The sequence below is a fragment of the Neomonachus schauinslandi genome, chromosome 8 (assembly GCF_002201575.2).
Source record: "Neomonachus schauinslandi chromosome 8, ASM220157v2, whole genome shotgun sequence".
NCBI lineage: Eukaryota > Metazoa > Chordata > Mammalia > Carnivora > Phocidae > Neomonachus > Neomonachus schauinslandi.
Window position 1 is genome coordinate 36347893 of NC_058410.1, and position 22089 is coordinate 36369981.

Here is a 22089-nt window from a genome sequence, read left to right on the forward strand (position 1 = left end):
TTTGCCAAAGCAAAGGATAAACAAGAACAATAAAAATGCTGATATTGTTTTCAAAGGCAAATATTAAGGACTGTGTAGTAAACTGAATTGTATACTTAGCCAGATTCTTTGAACTTTCAGGTTTTAATGTAACAAATCTACCTATAAAGATCTATGGAGATTTCAGATTAGATAATGAGTAGTACTTTATGACTAAAGCACATATACTTAGTTAAGATGAAGTTTTTTCTTTTCTCTTTTGCAGATTAATGACTGCAGAAAGTGAGATCAGATTTGTCCACAAAGAGATGGGTATAATACCAAGCTGGGGCGGTGCTGCCCGACTAGTTGAGATCATTGGCAGTAGGCAGGCTCTCAAAGTGTTAAGTGGGGCCCTCAAACTGGATTCGAAAAAAGCTTTAAACATAGGAATGGTTGAAGAGGTCTTACAGTCTTCAGATGAAACTGCATGTCTGGGAGAGGCACAAGAGTGGCTAAAGCAGTTTATCAGAGGGCCACCGGAAGTAATTAGAGCTTTGAAAAGATCTGTTTCTTCAGGCAAAGAGCTTTGTTTAGAGGAAGCATTACAGACTGAAAAAGATCTTCTAGGAACAGTTTGGGGTGGACCTGCAAATAAAGAGGCTATTGCTAGGAAAGGAAAATTTAATAAATAGTTTTAAAAAAATACAATGTGTAAAACTCCAATGATTAACCTTTATAAAAGTTAAATGCCAGAATTACTTTGAAGGCTACACTAGTATTTGTTTTTAATCGTTTTTTGAATAGCTGAACTCATCAAGTAATCTGAAACATTTAGCTAAAATATGCAACACTTTTGGCTTAAAAGTTATCAATCCCCACAGTAGTTCTTACCCTATAACCAACCCGTTTTTAAAAGGAAAAACCTTTCCACAAAACCTATTCCTGGGTTGTTGTCCTACTTGGAAATAATTTACAAAAATAACTTAATGAAACTTGCACTAAAGAACAAAAATGGAGAGGGGTCACGGACAAGATAAGAAAAGCTATATGATCAATCATTTTCTTCTGCTCTAAGCAACTGGGGGGTAGATTTAGGGAGGGGGCGCCTGGCTGGGTCAGTTGGTATGGAGCATGTGACTCTTGATCTTGGGGTTGTGAGTTCAAGCCTCACACTGGATGTAGAGATTACTTAAAAATAAATAAAAAATAAAAAATCCTTAAAAAAGAATTGGTGAATGGCTCTTCTTTTATTCCTCATTTTTTTATGGTTGTTTTGAATAAAAATGCTTCCCACCTTACCCTCCTACAAATTTGGTCTTATTTGATATTTTAATAGTTTTCTTTATCTCTACTAAACAATAGACATCATGTGGAAAGTCTACTGACTGACTCTACAAAATTGGCCATTATGTGTGTGCCCTGGGATTTCCAAACTAGTAGTAAGTACTACTTTACTACTGTTTACATAGTAATAAAATTTAACTTTACATCAAAACTTCCTAAGATGTCAGAGGGACTCATGAAGCATCCTGTAACATTTGCATATGTTAAAGTAGCTAACCTTTCTTTTCCGTAACTAGCTATATTTTAAAAGTAGACAATACAAATGCACAACTCAAACTTTCATGATCATCTCTGTAATACAGGCTTTAAAAAACATGTAAGTCAAAGAATTAACTCCCAATTCTAACCTATCACAACAAGAGATAAAAGCTAATTTCAAAGCAGTGACAGTTTTTATTTGTTATGGTAACATTCAAGTCACATTTGAAAAACATACTAAAAATAACTTGCGTATGCTTCAACACGATCCTACTGTTTTGAATTAAAATATAGTAAGACAAACTCATATTACCATTTTTCAGATCCCAATTCTGGATTACCAGGTTAACCCAAGACTTCCTATTTTGTCACAGATTCTACATTTTGTGTGAAGTAAATTTGTGTCTACTAATGCTGTTTAAAATAAGCCTACCCATTTAATTCATTAGTGTCAGACCACTAATGAAGACTGGCAATGAACATCTAAATACATATATGGTCTCTACTATTAGTTATGTAAGAAATTTAAGTCTCACGAGCTTTAGGTTTATTTCCATACATACTTATTCCATGCAATTGCTTGTAGATTCTGTTTAAATAGTCTCTGAAAAAAATCAAACTTTCCTGAGCAGGTGACTAAGCTGAATACAACCAATTCAAACCGCTACCTGTTTATTTTGGCCACAAATGTCAAAATGTTTCCATCCTCTTTCCAGACTCAAACAACAGACCAATTATTTTTGATAAACTCTAGTATTTATTAAATTATAAATTCTGTAATCAAAAAGAAAAATGCAGATCAAGAGAAACCTCAAACTACAAGGACTAGACAGCAAAGCCTATGGGAAACACCATGAAGTATGTTACAGACAAGATTCTGAAACGTGAGTTATTAGCTGTTTTCTTCACATCTCCATTTCAGTAACTTTACTATTTAATAGTTGTTATTCATCTATTTTAAAATCCCAGATTCACATCTATTCTCACATTAAGCTTCCTGTTCATACCAATACAAGACATCTCATAGGTGCCAAATTTTAGTAATGGTTTTACGTCAATCCATGCAGAAAAATAAGACACAATGCAAGAGTCAGATGAGGACTGTTAATGCACAGGTAATACACACACGCTGGCCAAAAGAACTGAACAAATTTAAAAAAAACTGTAAAATAAACAGACATCAAGAAAACGGGGTTATTACTAAACAGCTCTCAACTATTAACGCCAAGTTCCTTATATTAAATAAATTCCTCAACAGAGACATGTTAGACATTTTAATTTACAGGTCTGTCTTCCCCATACCCTTTTCCCACCCCAACTCCCAAAAATGCACTACCAGGGATGAGTATAATGTTATGTGGGCAGAAATTTACAGATAACCATTTTAACTTTGAGCATGGAGCTGAAGACTTTTTAATTTAAACTTCAGTTACTGTGCACTGTCCATCAGGCCTTCTAGATCTGACACCAGCATCCACTGTTCCACCCCCTGCTACTGATCGATCAGTTGCTGATCGATCTGATAGATCAGATACTGTCTGGTTTGCATTAGGAACCAAAAGTCTCTGTTGGGACAAGGAGTGTTGTGCAACAAGCGCAGATACATCCTCACCATCACTACTGGCGTCTGATTCAGTTTCTTCAATGGACGCGTCTGGTGCCGGTAGCCTGCCTGAAGATGGCGACTCATGATCTTCTTCTCCTTCCCCCCTATGACTCCTTTCAGCGATGCTGTCTCCACTGAGTTGCAAATGAGCAAAAGAGTCTTCCAGAGAAGTGCTTGCATCAGGGGATGGTGTTGCAGGGCTTGTTAACTGACCATCTACTGATGTCAGGGGCCTTACGGAAGACACTAGAGGCTGAACGGAAGAAGCTCCACTCTGTGCGGAGACACTGTCTGCTCCGTCAGCAGAGCTCTCGCGCGCGAGGTTTACAGTATTAGCATCACAGTCCAGCCTAAGTCCAGCTACTCCCTTCTTTGGTATATCTATTATATCCCGCTTAATCTTCCTGCGACGTCCATGTTCATTTCTCCTGTACTGAACCATATTTTCAAGATCAGCAACATACAGAAACCCAGCAATTAACATTTCAGTGCTCTTTTTACCTTTGGAAAAAGCATCTTCCAGCTCTCTACTAGTGCGCTCATCGTACTGCCACCACCCATTTCTTCCTTCATAATACCATGCATATTCACCATTTCCTCTACTCGCAGCCTTGAGTTCTTCTGGTGACAATAAGGTTGGCTTGTCAAGGAAATCTTCAGGAATTTCTTGTCGACAGAGGGCACATCGCTTTCCAAGCCATGAAGCTCCCTTTACACATAGATAGCAGAAAACATGCTTACAAGGCAGACTGACTGGGTGAACACATGTTTGCAGACAAATGGCACATTCAGGGACAGTTAGAGAAGGTGCAGTATTCGCACAGGACTCATTCGCTTTCCTGTTCGTAGGAAGCATGTTTATTGAATGATCAATTTCACCACAGCCAGCCATCCTAAGAAAATAAGAGAAAATACATATAATATTAAAACTGTATTTCAATTCTTCCAATATCTTAATTCAACAACTCAGATTATTATTAAGCACCTATTATATATGTGTGCTACACAGTGGACTATGTGAAAGCAAAAATGAAAGCCCACCTGCTTATGGGGAAGATTGACAATAAAATAAACACACAGTTACACATAAATGTAACTGTGCAATTCTGATTAAGTGCTAGGAATGAGAAGTACATGGCAGTAAGCCCTAGATCTAGATTTCTAGTGGTCTATTTTAGATTTCTTCCTGGATGTCTTGAGGGCAAAAAAAAAAACTTAAGTCATAATCTGTTTCTTCTTTACTCCCTAAAAGCTACCCACCCCCAATGACACCATTATCCATCTGCTTTTTCAAGCCAGAAATCCATCACTGAAATAGCCCTTCTCCTACTCCTTGTATCCAAAACATCAGCAGGTCTTATCAATTTTATCCTAAGTATCTCCTGAATCCACCTACATTTCTACCCTTCCCTAGCCACCAAGTAAATGCTGTTTATTGAGTTACTGAATATGCCTCTTAATTGGTCTAGCCTTACCTCTTGCTTCAAAAGTTGATTTTAGGATAAAGACTAGGATCTGTAAGCCCTGCAGTGGTCCTGCCTCCCACCTCCCACACCAGCCTCATCTCTATCAGACCTCCCTTTCCTTTTTTTTTTTTAAAGATTTTATCTATTTATTTGACAGAGAGAGACACAGCGAGAGAGGAACACAAGCAGGGGGAGTGGGAGAGGGAGCAGGCTTCCCACCGAGCAGGGAGCCCGATGCGGGGCTCAATCCCAGGACCCTGGGATCATGACCTGAGCCGAAGGCAGCCGCTTAACCAACTAGGCCACCCAGGTGCCCCAAGACCACCCTTTCCCTTGATCAGGCTTCCAACTACACTGGCCACTCCCTTCAATAGGTTTTCTCTGTATGAACAGTTCTTCACTTCCTGCCTTCCACATCCCCCATGGACAAATTACTACCCATCTTATATCCCTCTTGAGAAAGTCTCCATGACTAGGTCAAATCACCCTATTTTTTTTTTTAATTTCTACTTCTCATTCCTAGCACTTACAAGAATTGCACTGTTACATTTATGTGTGTGTTTATTTTGTTAATGTCAGTCTTCCCCATAAACAGGTGGGCTTTGTAAAGGCAAGAAACAGATCACTTTGGCTCCTCTCCATACTCTCATACAAGCCCTGGCAGATAGAGAACAGTCAAATATTTAGCTAAGAAAATGAGAATGTTTTTCAATGAATGATATAATATCATCAAAAAAATAGATGTTTTGAGTTTTATTTTACTTTATTTTTTTTTAAAGATTTTATTATTAATAAATAAAGGGGGAGAGAGCACACATAAGCAGGGGGAGCGGCAGGCAGACGGAGAAGCAGGCTCCTCACTGAGCAGGAGCCCGATGCAGGGCTCAATCCCACCTGAGCTGAAGGCAGACGCTTAACCGACTGAGCCACCCAGGCGTCCCTTTATTTTACTTTAAATAACATTAACCATCTGGTTGACAAACTTTTTTTTAAAGAATTTACTTACACATACCTTGGGAATGTATAAAAATTCTGTCAGTGCACTTAAAGATCAGCCCTGAAGCAGCACACTGAAGACTATAATGATAAATTGCAGATGGCCAAGGGAGAAAGGGTAATGTGAAATAAGAAGCTATTATACAAGGAAACCACTGCTAGATAAGAAATCTAAAAACCTGAGTCTCCCTCTCCCTTACTCTTCTGCACCCAGTTAAATCCATAGTCTCTAAATTTCCTTACCTACAAATCAGAGTTTATAAAACTTAGGTGAGAATAGCCAAAATACACAAAAAACAAAACAAAACAAAAATACCAAATGAAAACACTTTGTAATCACTAAAGCTCCACAAATGTTACAATCAGGTAAAAACAAGGGAGAAATGACATGAATACTGAGGCTGCCCTAAAGCAGAAGAAAGGGAAAGAAACGGACAAAATTTGTCCAACTGGATGGTACCGGGCTTAAACACTCACATAAATTTGTTCATTTCTGCCTTATTGAGTCAGATGAACATTTATTAAAAAAGTACCATATCCATATACAATACTGAGTATTGATGGATCTAAAGATACACACCTACTTTGTTAAATAAGGAAACATACATGCAAGCAAAACAGATAATCACAATATGGCCTAATTCCTACAGTAATGTGTTAGGATACTTATAAAAGTAATAGAGAGAGGTGAGAAGATGGACATAGGCTAAAAGTATGGGGTGCAGAGGTGGCTGGGGAGTGGAAGAGATTGAGGTCAGAGCCATATACATGGCCCTGAGTCAAATAAGCAATGGAACAGCAAGAGATGAAGGTATAAAGGTAATCAGAAGCCAAATCATTGAAGTCTTTTTGTGCCTGCTAAAGAAGCATCTGATTTGATTTTATCCCATAGTACCAGGAAACCACAGATATTTTAAAAGGGCAGAAAATGATAGAGGAAGTGCACCAGTGATACGTAAATAGAGGTAAAGGTCTCATAGAGATTGGCAACCATTAATTAACTGCTGCTTAAAATGAATGACAATCTCTCTGTACCAGCTGATTCTGCTGTTTTAAACAAGGAATATTTAGAATTTAATCACCATAAGGATTTCTGCCATTTTCTAAGATCAAGCATTCAAAAATGGGTACAGTGGTTACAAAAGGTGTAGTCAGTAAAAAATGTTTACTATGCTCATCAAAACTTGAAAAACAGTCCTCTTAGGTTTTCATCACAGCACATCCAGTCCAACAATCCATTCTCTTACTGCTTTTTTCTGTGTCCCTGGTTCCTCAATAGACAAGGTTCAAAATGATAGCAAGTTTTGGAAAAGATAGTACTTACCTAGAAAAGGAAGTGGCACAGTCTCAGTGGAAAGAACTGATCACTATGCAGTACTTGATTTCCAAACTCTTTTTCAACCTTTAATTCCATTTCCAATCAATTCCTTTACCAGAAACTCTAAGTCACACAAACTAGTAAAGTACAACTTTTTCCCAACCTATGGTAAGTTCTACCAGATATGAACTCTTCGTATGTGTTAGGCACTTAGAGGAGCCTCAAAGTATTTTGACATAAACCCTTGCCTTCAAAGATCTTGTAACTTAACAATCTAAGTTATAAGTGAAAGTGCTTGCTTCTCAACTGGTTAATCAATGCCATCCACCTATTTCCCCTAAAAAGAACTGGCCATGCACAATACATTTTGTTAGGCTCCCCACAACTCATATGTATTTCTTAAATACAAAATCTTAGTACTTCCCAAAGTGATGAGAGACAGAATACCACGTATTTCAATTTACATTTGGCAAAAGATTCAGAATACTTTTGTCTGCTCCAGGTAACTTTACATTGTGGTAACAGTCTATGTATATTTCAATTCTGCCAAATATAAGCAGCTCGTAATATAGCTATAAGAGGTTTTTAAAAAATCACACACGGTGCTTCTGGGTCTTCAGCTTTCTCATCAGTAAAATGGGGATAATTCACGTTCGAATAAAAATTATTATAAAGTGAATAAATTAAATGAAAGCATAAACCTGTATATGAAAGCCTCTTTTAATTCATCAGGTTCTACTGCTACATTTATTTTTATTTTTATTTATCTATTTATTTTTTTAAAAGATTTTATTTATTTGACAGAGACACAGCGAGAGAGGGAACACAAGCAGGGGGAGTGGGAGAGGAAGAAGCAGGCTTCCCACTGAGCAGGGAGTCCGATGCGGGGCTCAATCCCAGGACTCTGGGATCATGACCTGAGCCGAAGGCAGACGCTTAACGACTGAGCCACCTAGGCGCCCCTTATTGCTACATTTAAACCTCAGTATAACTTTAACTTTTGGGAAGAAAAAGAACTAAATTAGCTACAGAATGGGAGAACAAGTAATATGTATATTCTTACATCCCTTTCCATTTAGGTTAAAGAAATTAGCTGTCAATGAAATTCTTGAAAATCTTTTGTATCTCCATATTTATTTAAAGTTCCAATTAAGAAAATAAGAAAGCCATCCATCCATTTTGATACTATTCATTAAGACAAAAATGGGAGAAGAGCTAATGCTCATCAGTACTTGGGGAAAAGTAAAATCTAAGCTGAAAAAAGTCTGATGAATCACCTATACGTGGTTCTTAAGAGACATGAAAATGAATGAATGCCCAAATTAAACCTGTAGAGACAACAGACAAAAGGCCCAAACACAGAACCTTGGATTATTTCAATATTTACTAATGAGGCAAAACAGCTTACAAAAGATGTTAAGAAGTGGTCAGAGAGAGATGGGGAATAAAGAGACACCACCACCAAAAAAGCTACAAGGAAGACATTTGAAAAAAAGAAGAGTCAAGCAAGGAGAGGACTTAACAAAAGTTAACTATTAAACTCATGAAAATTTCCACTTTTATAGTGAAATGTATGGTGCAAAAGTTGTGAGCACCACACATAATCAGCTATTTTGATTTCCCAGAGACTATCAAGCCTCCTATCAGTAACTTTTTACTCAGTCAAGACAACTTTCTTTCCCTATTCCCCCAAAGACTATTACACAACTTCTCCAACTTCTTAGTTTAGAGATATCCTGGACTCCTTTATCATTAAAAAATTAGGTAAGAGTGAATCCCTGAAATTTATCTTTATCTTCACTCTACCTTATCATCATTCCTCTTAGCTCAGGATGGGATAGTGCTAGTTGTTTTGAAAAGCTAACCCCTCAATTTCTGGTGTTAGTACCATCCCAATTCCCTCAAGATTTTGGTTAATATTCTCTATCCTTAAATTACAAAATCAACTACCATGCTTAGTCTAATGATCTCTTTCAGTCTCAATACATTTGATCCTATTGCACTGAATGATAATGACCACCAACTCTTTTTCTAAAACTTTATACTATGCATTTCCATAATGGTACTCTCTCCCAATTCTCCTTTCTATTATATTGTTTTCTCTTTTCCCTATTTGCCCTTAAGTACCAGTATTCTTCACAAAGGCCCTGTGTGTGGCCCTAGTTTCACAGTACATTCTATGTCTAGACAATTTACTGAGTATTTCAGATTAATAAATATACCACTGTGACTCCCAAAATCTAATATCCAGAACCATGCCAACTGTGTTTCCAATATGTATTCAAAGAATTAACCTCAATATTCTCCAAGAACCCAAAATCAAACAGGACTAAAACCAAAATTATCTGCTCCTAAACCTTCATTCCTCTTTCCTTTTTTTTCGAACTTGCATAAAACTTAGAGCCATCCTCAATACTCCCTTATTCCTTGGCCATTTCTCTTTTCCGGACAGAAACTTCTTTAGAATGTGTCCCCTTCATTCCCAAAGCCTGTGATCCCAATTGTGGCTTCTTGGACACACTCTTGTACTAACCTCCTAAGTGGCCTCCCTGACTTCAGTCCTTTCTCCTCCTCATTCCTTTTTCTCAGTTCGTGTCTAATTAGTCTTCTCTCCAAGCTTCAATGGTTTTCTACTGCCTACATTATCTAATCCAAATTCCTAAGCACTGGCTTCCAAGTACATTGATATAGCCTTTAGAGTAAAACAGACTTAGCTAAAATCCTGGCTCCATCATTTATTCTCACTACACTGACCTAGAAGAGCATTTCCCAGATTTCTCCAAAAGTAAGAATCAGCTGATGTGCTCTACCCTGGAAATTTGCACGTATCTGCGTTACAGTCTAAAAAATCTGTGTTTTTAACAAGTGCCCCACGGGATTATTCTCAGAGAAATTTGGGAAACACTGACCTCGGGCAAATGACTTCATCTCTCTAATTCTGTTTCTTCACCAATAAATGAGCTACCTACCATTTTTCACAGTGATTAATTTCAATAATCCAAATAAAATACCCAGTAAGCACCTAGCAATACAGCAGGTACTAAATATTCACTCCCTTTACCAACTCTGAAGTCTCTTTCTCCCTACCCCACTTTGCTACATGGGACTGCTCCCTGACTCCCCTAAGATGCCCTGATATTTAGGCAACTGTGCCCCTCCCTCATTACCTTGGCTTAAAAAACACTTCCTAATTTTCTCAACTTGGTAAAATTCTATTTATTCTTTAAGATCAAGCTAAAAGTTCTTCTCACTCTGAACCTTCAGATGGACTAAATCCTCTCAGTTCCAAAAGCATCTTATTGTTACCTCAATATGGCATTTCTTCCACTGTTTAATTAATAATTAATTATGTTTCACTTCCTAGACCATAGTCTAGTCCCTTGACGGCCAGCACCTATAATATTTAACCTACCTACCTATATATATATATATATATATATATATATATGGTTTTTTAAATATGGTTTTTAAAAGTCTATATATATATATAGAGAGAGAGACTTTATACATATAACGGCAGATAACATATGAACAAGATTAAATAAAAGATATATTTGCCCCAATTTTAAAGAAAAATACATACAGATTTCATTTTACTTTTATCAAATTCTCAACACTAAGAATGATATTGCCATACTTTTAGTATACAATTAAAGCATCATATTGAAAAGAAGATAGCAATAGTTACATGTCAAACTGAGAGAACATGTGAAATAGTATCTACAGGTTGGATAATGTTCATATTAACTTGGAAGAATACGGTGTTCATCATGTAAAAATATCTATCAAGAATAGAATGATGTTCAAAATGGGCACAATCATGGTAATGTGGTATTTTAAAGCCTATTTCACAAAAACTAAATGATAGGAAAACACAACTGGTAAAACTGGGGGCTAGAGTGAATTCAGTATTAATTAAAATGCAATATACTAAATTTTTAAAAAATCAATTAATCTAGGGGCGCCTGGGTGGTGCAGCTGGTTAAGTGTCTGACTCTTGGTTTCAGCTCAGGCCGTGAGATCAAGCCCCACGTCAGGCTCTGAACTCAGCGCAGAGTCTGCTTAGGACTCTCTCTCTCCCTCTTTCTCTGCCCTTCCCTCCCCTGCACACTCTCTAAATAGATGTTTATTTAAAAAAATCAATTAATTTAAAAAACTTTAATTTAGTGAAACAAGCTTTTAATAATAAGTGTTTTTAAGTCCCATTAAGTCCCTCTTATTTATAAAAGGTGATATTGTCTGCCTAGTTTGGTTTTTAAGTAAGTTACTATGTAAAGAGAAAGTAGAACCTAGAAGATCTAAAAATCTTTCCAGTTTTTTACCCTACGAGAAAATTCTTTTGTCTTCAGTTTCATTGACTTTTATAGAAATTTTTCCTGGTAAGATTTCTGGATATCTACGTTAACAGTAATTTAACGTGAATAAAATTACTAACTCAATAAAACATCTAAAACAATACAAAACGCTCATTTTGTATAATTAGATCTAAATAAAACATATAACTTGGCTTACTGCATTTTATCAGTTCATTTAATTTACTGCATCTTTGGGACAAACCATGATGCCATACTTACATTTCTATTACAAATCCCACAGTTGTCTGGCACAAAAACAAAAGCTCATCTTCACCGGCAGTCAAACAGTGTGTGGTATTTTGTCTTCCACTGCTGGTTCATTCTGTGCTGCAAAAGAAGTTATTTCATTAACTTCTATACAGACTAATTAAGATCAATAAAATTAGTCAATTATGTATGACCCTTTAACAAAATTCAGTGGCAAATTTAGGTTAGAAATCACAAAATTTCAAGACAAGGATACCTGCTTTCACCACAGTACTGGAAGTGCTAGCTAGAGCAATTAGACTAGAAAAAGATATGAAAATCATACAAAAAGGTAAGGAAGAAGTAAAACTATCTCTATTTTCTACATAGAAAATCCCAAGAATCCCCAAGAAAACTACTAGGGGTAATAAATTCAGCAAAGTTGCAGGTTACAAGCTCAATGTACAAATCAGCTGTGTTTCTACATCTAACAGTCAACAATCCAAAAAGGCAATCAAGAAAGCATTTTAGAGAATGCTCAAAAATTTCATTTATAATAGCATCTAAAAGAATAAAATGCCTAGGAATCAACTTAACCAAGGAGGGGAAAGACTTGTACACTGAAAACTATAAAACACTGCAGAAAGAAATTAAAGGAGAGCTAATTAAATGGAAAGACAACTGTTCATGGATTGGAAGACTGAAGATGACAATACTAAACAAAATGATCTATAGATTCAACATAATCCTTACGCAAATTCCAACAGCCTTTTTTGCAGAAATGGAAAAGCCAATCCTCAAATTCGTATGAAACTGTGAAGGGCCTAAAATAATCCAAAACAATCTTGAAAAAGAACAAAGCTGAAGAACTCACACTTTGTGATTTCAAAATTTACTCAAAATTTACTACAAAGCTACAGTAATCAAGTCAGTGTGATATTGGTACAAGAATAGGCGAATAAACCAAAAGAAGAGACAGTCCAGAAATAAACCCTTACTTGTAGAGCCAACTGATTTTTTTTTTTTAAAGATTTTATTTATTTATTTGAGAGAGAGAGAATAAGAGAGAGCACATGAGAGGGGGAGGGTCAGAGAGAGAAGCAGACTCCCTGCTGAGCAGGGAGCCCGATGCGGGACTCGATCCAGGGACTCCAGGATCATGACCTGAGCCTAAGGCAGTCGCTTAACCAACTGAGCCACCCAGGCGCCCGCCAACTGATTTTTAAAAAGGGGTGCCAAGTCCATCCAATGGGAGAAAGTATAGTCTCTTCAACAAATGCTAGGACAAGTGAACTGCCACATGCAAAAGAATGAAGTTGGACCCCTACTTCACACCATATACAAAAACTAACTCAAGACAGACCAACAAACCTAAAAAGAGGTAAAACCATACAACCCTTAGAAGAAAACAGAGGGGTTTATCTCTATGATGTTGGGTTTGGCAATGGATTCCTAGATATGAATGACACCAAAAGAAAAAACAAATTGTGGACTTCATCAAAATTAAAACTTCTGGGCATCAAAGGACATTGTCAAGCAAGTTAAACGTCAAAATGGGAGAGAATCTTTATAAATCATATACAGATAAGGGTTTAATATCCACAATACATAAAAGAATGCCTACAACAACAAAAGGACAAAAAATTTTTTTTGAATGGACAAAAGACTTGAGTAGATACTTCTTCGAAGATGTAGAAATTGACATTAAACACATGAAAAGATGCTCAACATTATTAGTTATCAGGGAAATGTAAATCAAAACCACAAGAATTGCCGCTTCACATTTATTAGGATGGCTATAATTTAAAAAAAAAAAAAAAGGAAAATAATAAGCATTGGCGAGAATGTGGAAAAACTGGAACCCTTGTACACTGTCGATGGGAATGAAAGATAGTCCAGCCACTGTGAAGTTTGGTGGTTCCTCAAAAAAACTAAACAGAATTACCATATAATCCATCAATTCCACTCCCAGGTATATACCCAAAAGAATTAAAACAGGGACGGAAACAGATACTTGTACACCAATGTTCTTTGTAGAATTATTCACAAAAGTCAAAAGGTAGACACAGTCCAAGCGCCCATCAGAAGGAGAAACAAAATGTGGTATACAAATACAATGGGATATTATACAGCCATAGAAAGAAAGGAAATTCTGATACATACTATAACATGGATGAGCCTTGAAAGTATTACGCTAAGTGAGATACGCCAGACACAAAAGGAAAATTTTGTGATTCCACTTAAATGAAATATTGAAAACAGGCATATTCAGAGACAGAAAGTAGATAAGTTACCAGGGGCTAAGGAGAGAAGCAAACAGTTATTGCTTAAAGGATACAGAATTTCTGTTTAAAATGATGAAGTTGTGGGGCGCCTGGGTGGCTCAGTTGGTTAAGCGACTGCCTTCGGCTCAGGTCATGATCCTGGAGTCCCGGGATCGAGTCCCGCATCGGGCTCCCTGCTTGGCAGGGAGTCTGCTTCTCCCTCTGACCCTCCCCCCTCTCATGCTCTCTATCTCATTCTCTCTCAAATGAATAAATAAAATCTTTAATAAAAAAATAAATAAAATGATGAAGTTGTGGAAATAAATAGTGGTGATGGTTGCATGACATTGTAAATGTAAGTAATGACACTGAATTGTACATTTAAAATGGTTAAAATGGTGAATTTTATGTTATTTATATTTTACCACAATAAAAATGTTTTTAAAGTGAAAAATGTTTTTAAAGTTAATACATCTATATGGACAAATTAGCCCATATGGAATATAGCCACTGCCTTTCTAAAAGGAAGTAGTGTGCGCAAAGACGAGGCCATCACATTAACTAGAACCTCCTGCTATTTTTATGTATATCCAAGTTTACAATCATTAAGCCAAACCTCTCAAGATGCCTCTTATTCAGGGAATCCAGAAGCACCAACCAAAACATCATTTCAGCCATTAATCCTTTCTTCTCTTTTAGTATTCTCTCCTGCCACTTCCGGATGCCCAGTCAGTGCAGGAGGCACATCATACTACACAGAACTCAGAACCAAGCAAACATGATGACTAAAGAGATCGTAAGCCTCACAGTAACAGCAAGAGGGAAGACTTTCTTTGGAGGCTCATCACTGACTATATAATCCCCTACATCTCTTCTAGATTAACCTTTAAGGCAGTGACTTAATTTTCACTGTTCATCATCCTCTCCATTCTAACTCCTGACACATCACTATGAGCCAATTTAAATATGACCCATCCCAACTCCTAACTCTGAGGTTCTTAAAACTTGCCCCACTGAGGCTGCTTATTAGAGATATACATTCTCAGGCCCTAACCCTGGAGATTCTAGGCCAGTAGACGTGGATGGCGTGTAAGCCCAGGAATCTCACCTTAAGTGAAAGCGATGCAGGTAATCCATCGAATCCAATTTGAGAAAAACTGTACTACGTTTTCAAGTCCTAAAATCCTAAGTTCAGTGAACTTTCACCTCCCTGTCCATCCAGCAACAAAATATGATGTATACATTTTGAACTAGAAGCCACCTAGAGTGCCGCCTCTCTAAAATCTTAATCTCACTCTTAGATTACAAGCTCTGGTCCTTCCAGCTAATTTACTCATTCCCACATCTACTCTTTAATTTCACAAGGATCTCTAGTTTCTTGACAGCCTCCTTTTCTTTAGTCAGTTCCCAGTCTCATTTCTTTTCCTGCCCAATCTGGAGCCCAACCATTTTAACTTCTTTCTTAACAGAAGACTTGGCTTTCACATCTGTCTCTCATCTACACATTCTCCACAAACCCCCATGTCTGCATGAATCTTACAAGTGACATCTCAGCTTCCATGCTTTAATCAAGGAATGCAGATGGAAAAAAACAAAATCCTTTTTCTCATCTCCTCTCCAACCAAATTCTGTCAACTTTTACCCCTAACACCTTTGGAATCTATACTCTACTCTCCTGCCATTGCTAGTGTCCTAGTTTAGACATACATCACCTCTCACCTGAACTACGGTCCAGTCTATCCTGCTTCAGTAACACCCCTCAAATTTATTCACTAAGTCTCTGAGTGATACACTAAAAAGGCAAAATGGGCCTCCCATATGCAAAGCCCCATACTGGTTCTCTAGCCCATACAATAAAGGCAAAGCTCCTAAGGACAGCATTCAAAGGCTTTAATGACCTGAAACCTAAATCTCTCTCTAGTCTTATCTCCTACCACGACTCTCACAGATTCATAATCTAGTTATACCAAATTATTCATATTTCTCTAAACCTCTCTTTATAGTTCTGTACTTCCTCCTCCTGGTATAATCCATCTCTTTTACAGCTTATGAATGCTACCATACTACTACTTTCTCTACTTCCCAAAAATTGTTCCCTCCACTATATATTGTACATTCTTCTATTACTGAAGTTATCCCATACACTGAAATTATTGATTTGCTTTTGACTGTTCTATTAAACCATCAACCTCCTGAAGATACAGACTGTCTTTTATCTCTAAGTGGCTAATAAACTGCCAGTTTTTGCTGACTTGAAGTGTTATTTCTTGGATGAAGGAAAAACTTCCTAAAGTAACTGTTGAGAAAAATACTGAAATAAATTCATTCACATAACACATTTGAGTTCTGTGAACAAGGCACCCAGCCATGAAAGATATAAAGATACCCAAGTTCTAATAATTTCTTTAAAGAGCTTAAAATATAACAGAGGGAAGTTAATACATTTACAAATATAAGATTCAAGCCATCTTTATATCTTTTGACAAGCTCATCATTTACCTAAGGTTTTGTTCGCTGGCAATGAATTCTCCAGAATGCAGATAAAAAAACAAGAATAAAACCAGTTTTAGTAACTCTTGCAAGCTACAGTGACTTTTCCAATTCCTATATACCATGGTTAATTTTCAAAGTGGACTCTAAATGGATAATTATGGTTGGGGGGAGGAAAATAAACTAAAATCTATGTAGTATTCTAGATCCTAGCTATGCAAACTGTGTCCCCAACCAACTAAATCAGCATTTACCTGGGAGTCCCTTACAAATGACAAATCTGGAGCCCCATTCCACCAACAGAATCAGATCTCCAGGTGGTTCATATGCATACCAAAAAGTTCATGAAGCTCCTGATAACCTCAAACAACCCTGTGAGATATGACTACACCCATTTTATAAATGAGGAAACCCAAACCCAAAGGATTTAATCCCAAATCACAAAGCTATCAATACTGGGAGATGGGATTCAAACCCAAGTGTTTCTTTAAAAAAATCTTTTCTTCAGTGTACTGTATCTCAGAGAAAAGGTCTAGAATAGCATCATCAAACAGAAATATGATGCAAGCCACATTTATAATTTCAAATTTTCTATTAGCCACATTAGGAATAAAAGGAAACAGGTAAAACTAATTTAAATATTTTATTTAACCCCAAATATTTAAAACACTACCATTTCCAAATGTATTTAATATAAAGAAATTATTAATGTGATATTTTATATTCTCGTGTGTGTGTGTATAGTCTTTGAAATTTGGTGTGTATTTTACACATATAGCACAACTCAGTTCAGACTAGCCACATATCAAGTGCTCAACAGCTCTATGTGGCTAGTGGCTACCATACTGGACAATGCTGGTTTAGAATGTCTTGCATATTAACAATTTTTAAAAATACAAAACTGGCAATTTACTACCAAGATTGTTGAATTAAAAAAATGAACTTCATGTTACTTTATCCACACCTGTGCTGGCACAGATTAAAAAGAAAACTGCATGTTGTGTTGTAATCAAAATTGACTGGTTTCAGTGATACCAATTCTGCCAAACTGATCCATCCACTATAACCTCTGACAATTATAAAGCCAAGTGGGCACAACACAGGGAATAGCATGTAATATTCAAAATGGTCATATGTAGTAGTCCTCAGAAAATTTCTACATTTGAAACCAAAGATTTTTTTTAAATGAGGGGAAAGGGAGGCTTTTACTTTCATCCAAAGATGTAAGACAAAATTTCTAACTATAAGCCAGAATTAACTTGACAAACCATAAATAATTCAAACATACGTAATTCTCACTTCAATGATTTATAAATTATATACCAAACTAAAATTTACCACAGTATTTTGATACGCAAATACCAATTAGTGAATGGGTTAAGGTTCTTTCTTCAGGTGAAAATTTATACAAAAAAGAACTATTAGGAAGGTAACATAAAAAGAGAAAAGATATGAAACTACATTACATATTTCTGCCTCTTAACAATTCTGGGGGAAAAAAGTGACAGACTAAATTTCAAAATATATAAAAGAGTTTAGAGATTGTCAGTGAATTTAAGTCATTTACCCACTCAACCAATTAGTAAATAAGTGTAACTGAAAATGAAGTAATACCGTATTACGGTATAAATAGTATTACGTAATACTATTTATAATCTGTGACCACTCAACAAATTCACACTTCTATTATTTGCACATGCTGTTATCTTCTCTGAAAATACCTAGACTTAATTACAGTTCCACTTTTCAAGTCAGTCACAAAGTCAAAAAACCATCATTTTTTTTCCACATAATAGATTCAAATAAATGATTATCTTTTTAAAAGAACTAATCAAAGAAAAAGATAAGTATATAACAGTTAAAATTTCAAATTATAAAGATTTGAAGACTTCCTATATTTTTCCAATTACGTCATGACAGCTGTTTAATAGTTTTTACTTTTTTTTAATTCAAAATACACAAAACAGGAAATGTTCTATATAAAAGCTAGCAGTGACAGAAAAGAAAAATACTTCAAACTTTCCAACTTGTGGTATACAAACTCAAAAATAAAAAAAATTAAAAAAAAGGAAAAAGCAAAGACCAGTGAAAGAATAGAGAGACAGGGTGTAATTTAGCAGATACATCTTAATATTTCTTGAGGAAGAGTCTCAAATTGAGAGAGGTAACTAAATGCCCTAATGTTTCCATTTTTAGCTTTCCCTCTCATCCCCTGCTAAAACTCAAGCTTACAGAAAGCACAGGTCATACTGGGAAACAAAAGTCTTCAGTCAAACCTCATTTCAACTAAATGGGGGCCAATACTTAACACTACACTATTTTATTTTACTTTTTATTTTTTTAAGTAGGCTCCACGCCCAGCATGGAGCCCAAAATGGAGCTTGAACTCAGGACCCTAAGATCAAGATCTGAGTTGAGATCAGATGTTGGACACTTAACCAACTGAGCTGCCCAGGAGCCCCAATACTATACTATCTTAAAGAATTACTTCCCTTATTCTTTAGTACTTCCCTTAAACCTTAAAAAACCTTAAAAAAACTGTATGGCAATCTATGACCTTCACAATCTTCATATTCAAGCATTAAACCTTTACATCCCCCCACCAACTGTGGCCTTTGCATTTTATTTTAAACAAAACATGAAATGTGAACATGAACAAATACTTTTAATCTTATCAAACAGAAGTTTCAGAGCCTGCAGCCATTTTGTAAATGAGAAAGGCTCTGTTACTAATATGTGTGACCCTGGTCAAGTCATAACTCCCGTGTTACTTCACCCTATTCAATATTTCTGTAATTCTAAATACTTTAACAGGAATTTAACAACAGGTTTTATTTAATTAATCCAAAAGTTAATAAGCCATAAACACTAAATATTCCATAAATAGGCACAGGTGGCTGTAGAAGAATGTTAATAAAATGGTTTCCATACCCACAAAGATTATTCCTAATCCAACCTGTTGTTTCACAAATTCATGTTCCTCAGGCACAATCAAGAACCAGGTACGGGAATGGAATAAATGGTCAGCACCCTCTGTTACTGACACTGGAAAAAAAAAAAAAAACATTGAAATACCAGCTGACTGTGTCAGGCATTTCATGCTAGTAAATGGTTAATACATAAAATAATATTCTCTAAGCAGACTAATACTGTGAAAGAAAAGACTGAATACTTTTTCTTCTATACTAAGTCAAAAAATCATTTCTGGATCCTTTAAAAAAAAAATCTGTCCTATTCTTCTAACAATTCAAATTGGTGGAAACTGTAACAAAATACTTTACCAGTTGACACGTGTCTCCTAAAAGAAAAAAGCCATTTCCTTTTTCGACCTCCTGTCTGATGACTAGCTATTTGGAAAAATAGTTTCCCTGATGACCAAGTTTTTAACAACCAGTAAGTAACAAAAACCTTCAAATATTTACCGTTATTTTTATTTTGCCCAGAACTTACATTGGCCCATTTAAAACATAAATTCTAAATCAAAGAGCGGGCTTAACAAAATATTCCAATTTAAGATACACAAGGCTAAATAAAACAAACGCATCCAAAAATCTATTTCTAGTGTAGCTTTCACTTTTCTGGTTTTCTCTTTAAAAGAGATTTACTTGACCTATTTTCATGTGTTTTTAGAGCACTCAGACACTCAAGACAAACAGTATTTGCTGGTCATGAAAACAGCAGAGTCAACATCATAAATCCTGTTATTTCTGTGGGTCATTTTCTTCATGTGTCCTATATTCCACGTCTTTTTAAGAGTCTAAACATAGATTCATTTGTTAAAAAGACAAAAAGTCTTAAGTCCTCCAATTTCTGTAATTATACACTGCTTTCAATGCCAATGTTATACTTTCACATCCTATTTAAAAGTACACACACTGGAGGGGAGGGAGTGCGCCCAAGGTCCTGAAATGTCAAACTATAAAGACAACGCTATTTGTCATTTCTTGGCGTTCTTCTTCCCTCAATTCCACACTGTTTCAGTATTACAAAAATATTACTAAAAATATTACTTAAACAAAATGTAAGTACTTTCGAAACTTGAAAAGTGTCACTAAACTGGCACTTAGGGAAGAAAAATAAAAACATATACGAAATGGTTAACAAGAGAAGGCTCTAGTTGTCAAAATGTGTGTGTAAACTCAAAACAATTTTGCAGCCTTCTCTAGACTCCTACAGAAAATAAAACAGCGACAACAATGGAAGACCCGTACGTACTCTTTTAGATGGGATTGGTGCGGGGTGGGGGGGGGTGGGGGGCGAGGTAGGGAGAGAACTCTACTCAGCTACCAGAACAAAGCAACAGCCTCCGCTTTTAAGATGCACTGAGGTGTGGTGTTGTTGGTTTTTTTTTTTTTTGGCCCAACGGGTATCAAGAGGTCTCTTAATTGTTCCGATGATTTACTAATCATCAAAACCACGACAATACGCAGCGCTGGGCTTAACCAGGGCAAGGTGGAGGGACTGCTCTTCCTATTAGGCAAGACCCAGACACTGAGCAGAGGAGGAGGGAGAGGGAAGAGAAGGCAGCAGCCAAAGACACTCCCGGAAAAAGACAAAATGAAGGGACTGTACGCCCTGGCTGCGATCTGACCCAAGGCCCGGGCAGAGGCCTCCACACGGGAAGACAGGGAGCAGGATACCCTTCAAACCATAGCCGCCCCTAAATCTTGAGGCCGGAAGTTCCCCGAGTAGAGGCCTGACACCACCGACAAGGGGAGAGGAGAGGGACCTGGTTGCCACCAAAGGCAGAGACGAGGACCCCGGCGGAAGAGGCTGCGCAGTAATGGCCGCTGCTCCGCCTCTCGCACCCCGACCGTGACCAGCTCCGGGCCGTCGCCCAGGGCAGGGGCTGCGGCGGCCGCGGACAACGCAGCGCCCATCACAGTCTTCTTGCCTGCGACAACAGCCAAGGTGGGGGCGGAGGGAAGGGCTGAACTGCCCTATCCCGCCTGGGCGCAGAGGGCCGCGGCCGCGCCAGCCCAAGGGCGTCCACCTACGTACCGGCCCCTGACCCCGCCGCCACCCCTCTCAGGCCCGGAGCGCAGGGCCCACCCGAAGCGCGTCGCGGCTGGAGGTGACACCGCGAGCCATCACGCCTTTCCCTGGGTTAGGATGTCGCAGTGGCTGACTCTGACCCTTCCCCGCGAAAACCTCACCCCGACTCCCACCTCTCTAGCCACAGCCGCGGCCGTCTCGCAGCCTTTCCTCTTCGGCCTGGGAGCCCGCAGCGGCCGGGAACGCGCGCGGCGGTCACATGACCGCCCGTCGCGTCGCGGGGGGGGCGGGGCCGCGCGGGGCGGAAGTAGAGCCTTGTACAGGGGCACTCGCGCCAGCCCCTCCGCTCTGTGTTTCCCCGCGACCCAATCCTGAAGCGAGCGGTTGGGTACCTACTTTTTCCTGCCTTTGGAGACCTGCAGTTTCTCCCTGGATCGTTCTAACTGCTTTGTATTATGCTTTACTTGTAATTAGGTGCCGAAGATTGAAAGAGTGCAGGTCCACTAGAGAGAGATTTGGGGCAAAGGAAGTAAGACGCGTGTAGAACCAGCAGGTGGTGCTGCTCAGAAGCCCCGCTTCGAGACTCAAGAGAAGCCTTTGGGCGCCTAGCTGGATTTTGGGGTACAGAGGCCTTGGCAGAGTACTGCTTGTTCTCTTAACAACCACAACAAAGGGGTCCTTTGAGAGTTCTATCTAGTTTATTCACTGTCTGAAGGGTTGAGCAATTTAATCGGAAAAAAATAGATCTTAATTTCCTTTTGGACCCGTTTTTCTTAGACTAGAGCATAGGAAGCTGAAGAAGAGATTAATCAGCAGAAGAATCTAAAACTAAAGGAATGGCTTATCTTGTTGCATTCGTGTGGTTTAAACGCCAAAAACCTTGGCAGTATCCTCCATTACATTTTAGCAT

General features: G+C 37.7%; 2 protein-coding genes across 6 annotated transcripts in view; one reads left to right on the forward strand and one right to left on the reverse strand.

Moving 5' to 3' along the window:
- The window catches only part of ECHDC1 (ethylmalonyl-CoA decarboxylase 1), a 55067-nt gene extending 53947 nt beyond the window's left edge, over positions 1 to 1120 (forward strand). For both annotated transcript variants that reach the window (XM_021693663.1, XM_021693664.1), the window contains exon 6: positions 245 to 1120. In XM_021693663.1, the coding sequence (XP_021549338.1) occupies positions 245 to 653 (409 nt within the window). In that variant the 3' untranslated portion in view covers positions 654 to 1120. The remainder of the gene's footprint in view (positions 1 to 244) is intronic.
- A 1099-nt stretch (positions 1121 to 2219) lies between these two features.
- On the reverse strand, positions 2220 to 21405 carry RNF146 (ring finger protein 146). 4 transcript variants are annotated; one of them, XM_021693666.1, is made up of 4 exons: positions 21353 to 21405; positions 19116 to 19229; positions 11464 to 11566; positions 2220 to 4002 (listed from the first exon to the last, which is right to left on the reverse strand). In XM_021693666.1, coding segments are annotated over exons 3-4 (1083 nt in total). In that variant the 5' UTR covers positions 11466 to 11566; positions 19116 to 19229; positions 21353 to 21405; the 3' UTR covers positions 2220 to 2921. The 4 variants fall into 4 exon arrangements, with proteins under 4 accessions (XP_021549341.1, XP_021549340.1, XP_021549342.1 ...); XM_021693665.1 differs by having other exon boundaries at positions 11464 to 11571; XM_021693667.1 differs by having other exon boundaries at positions 11464 to 11571; positions 21341 to 21377.
- Positions 21406 to 22089: the final 684 nt, after the last annotated feature.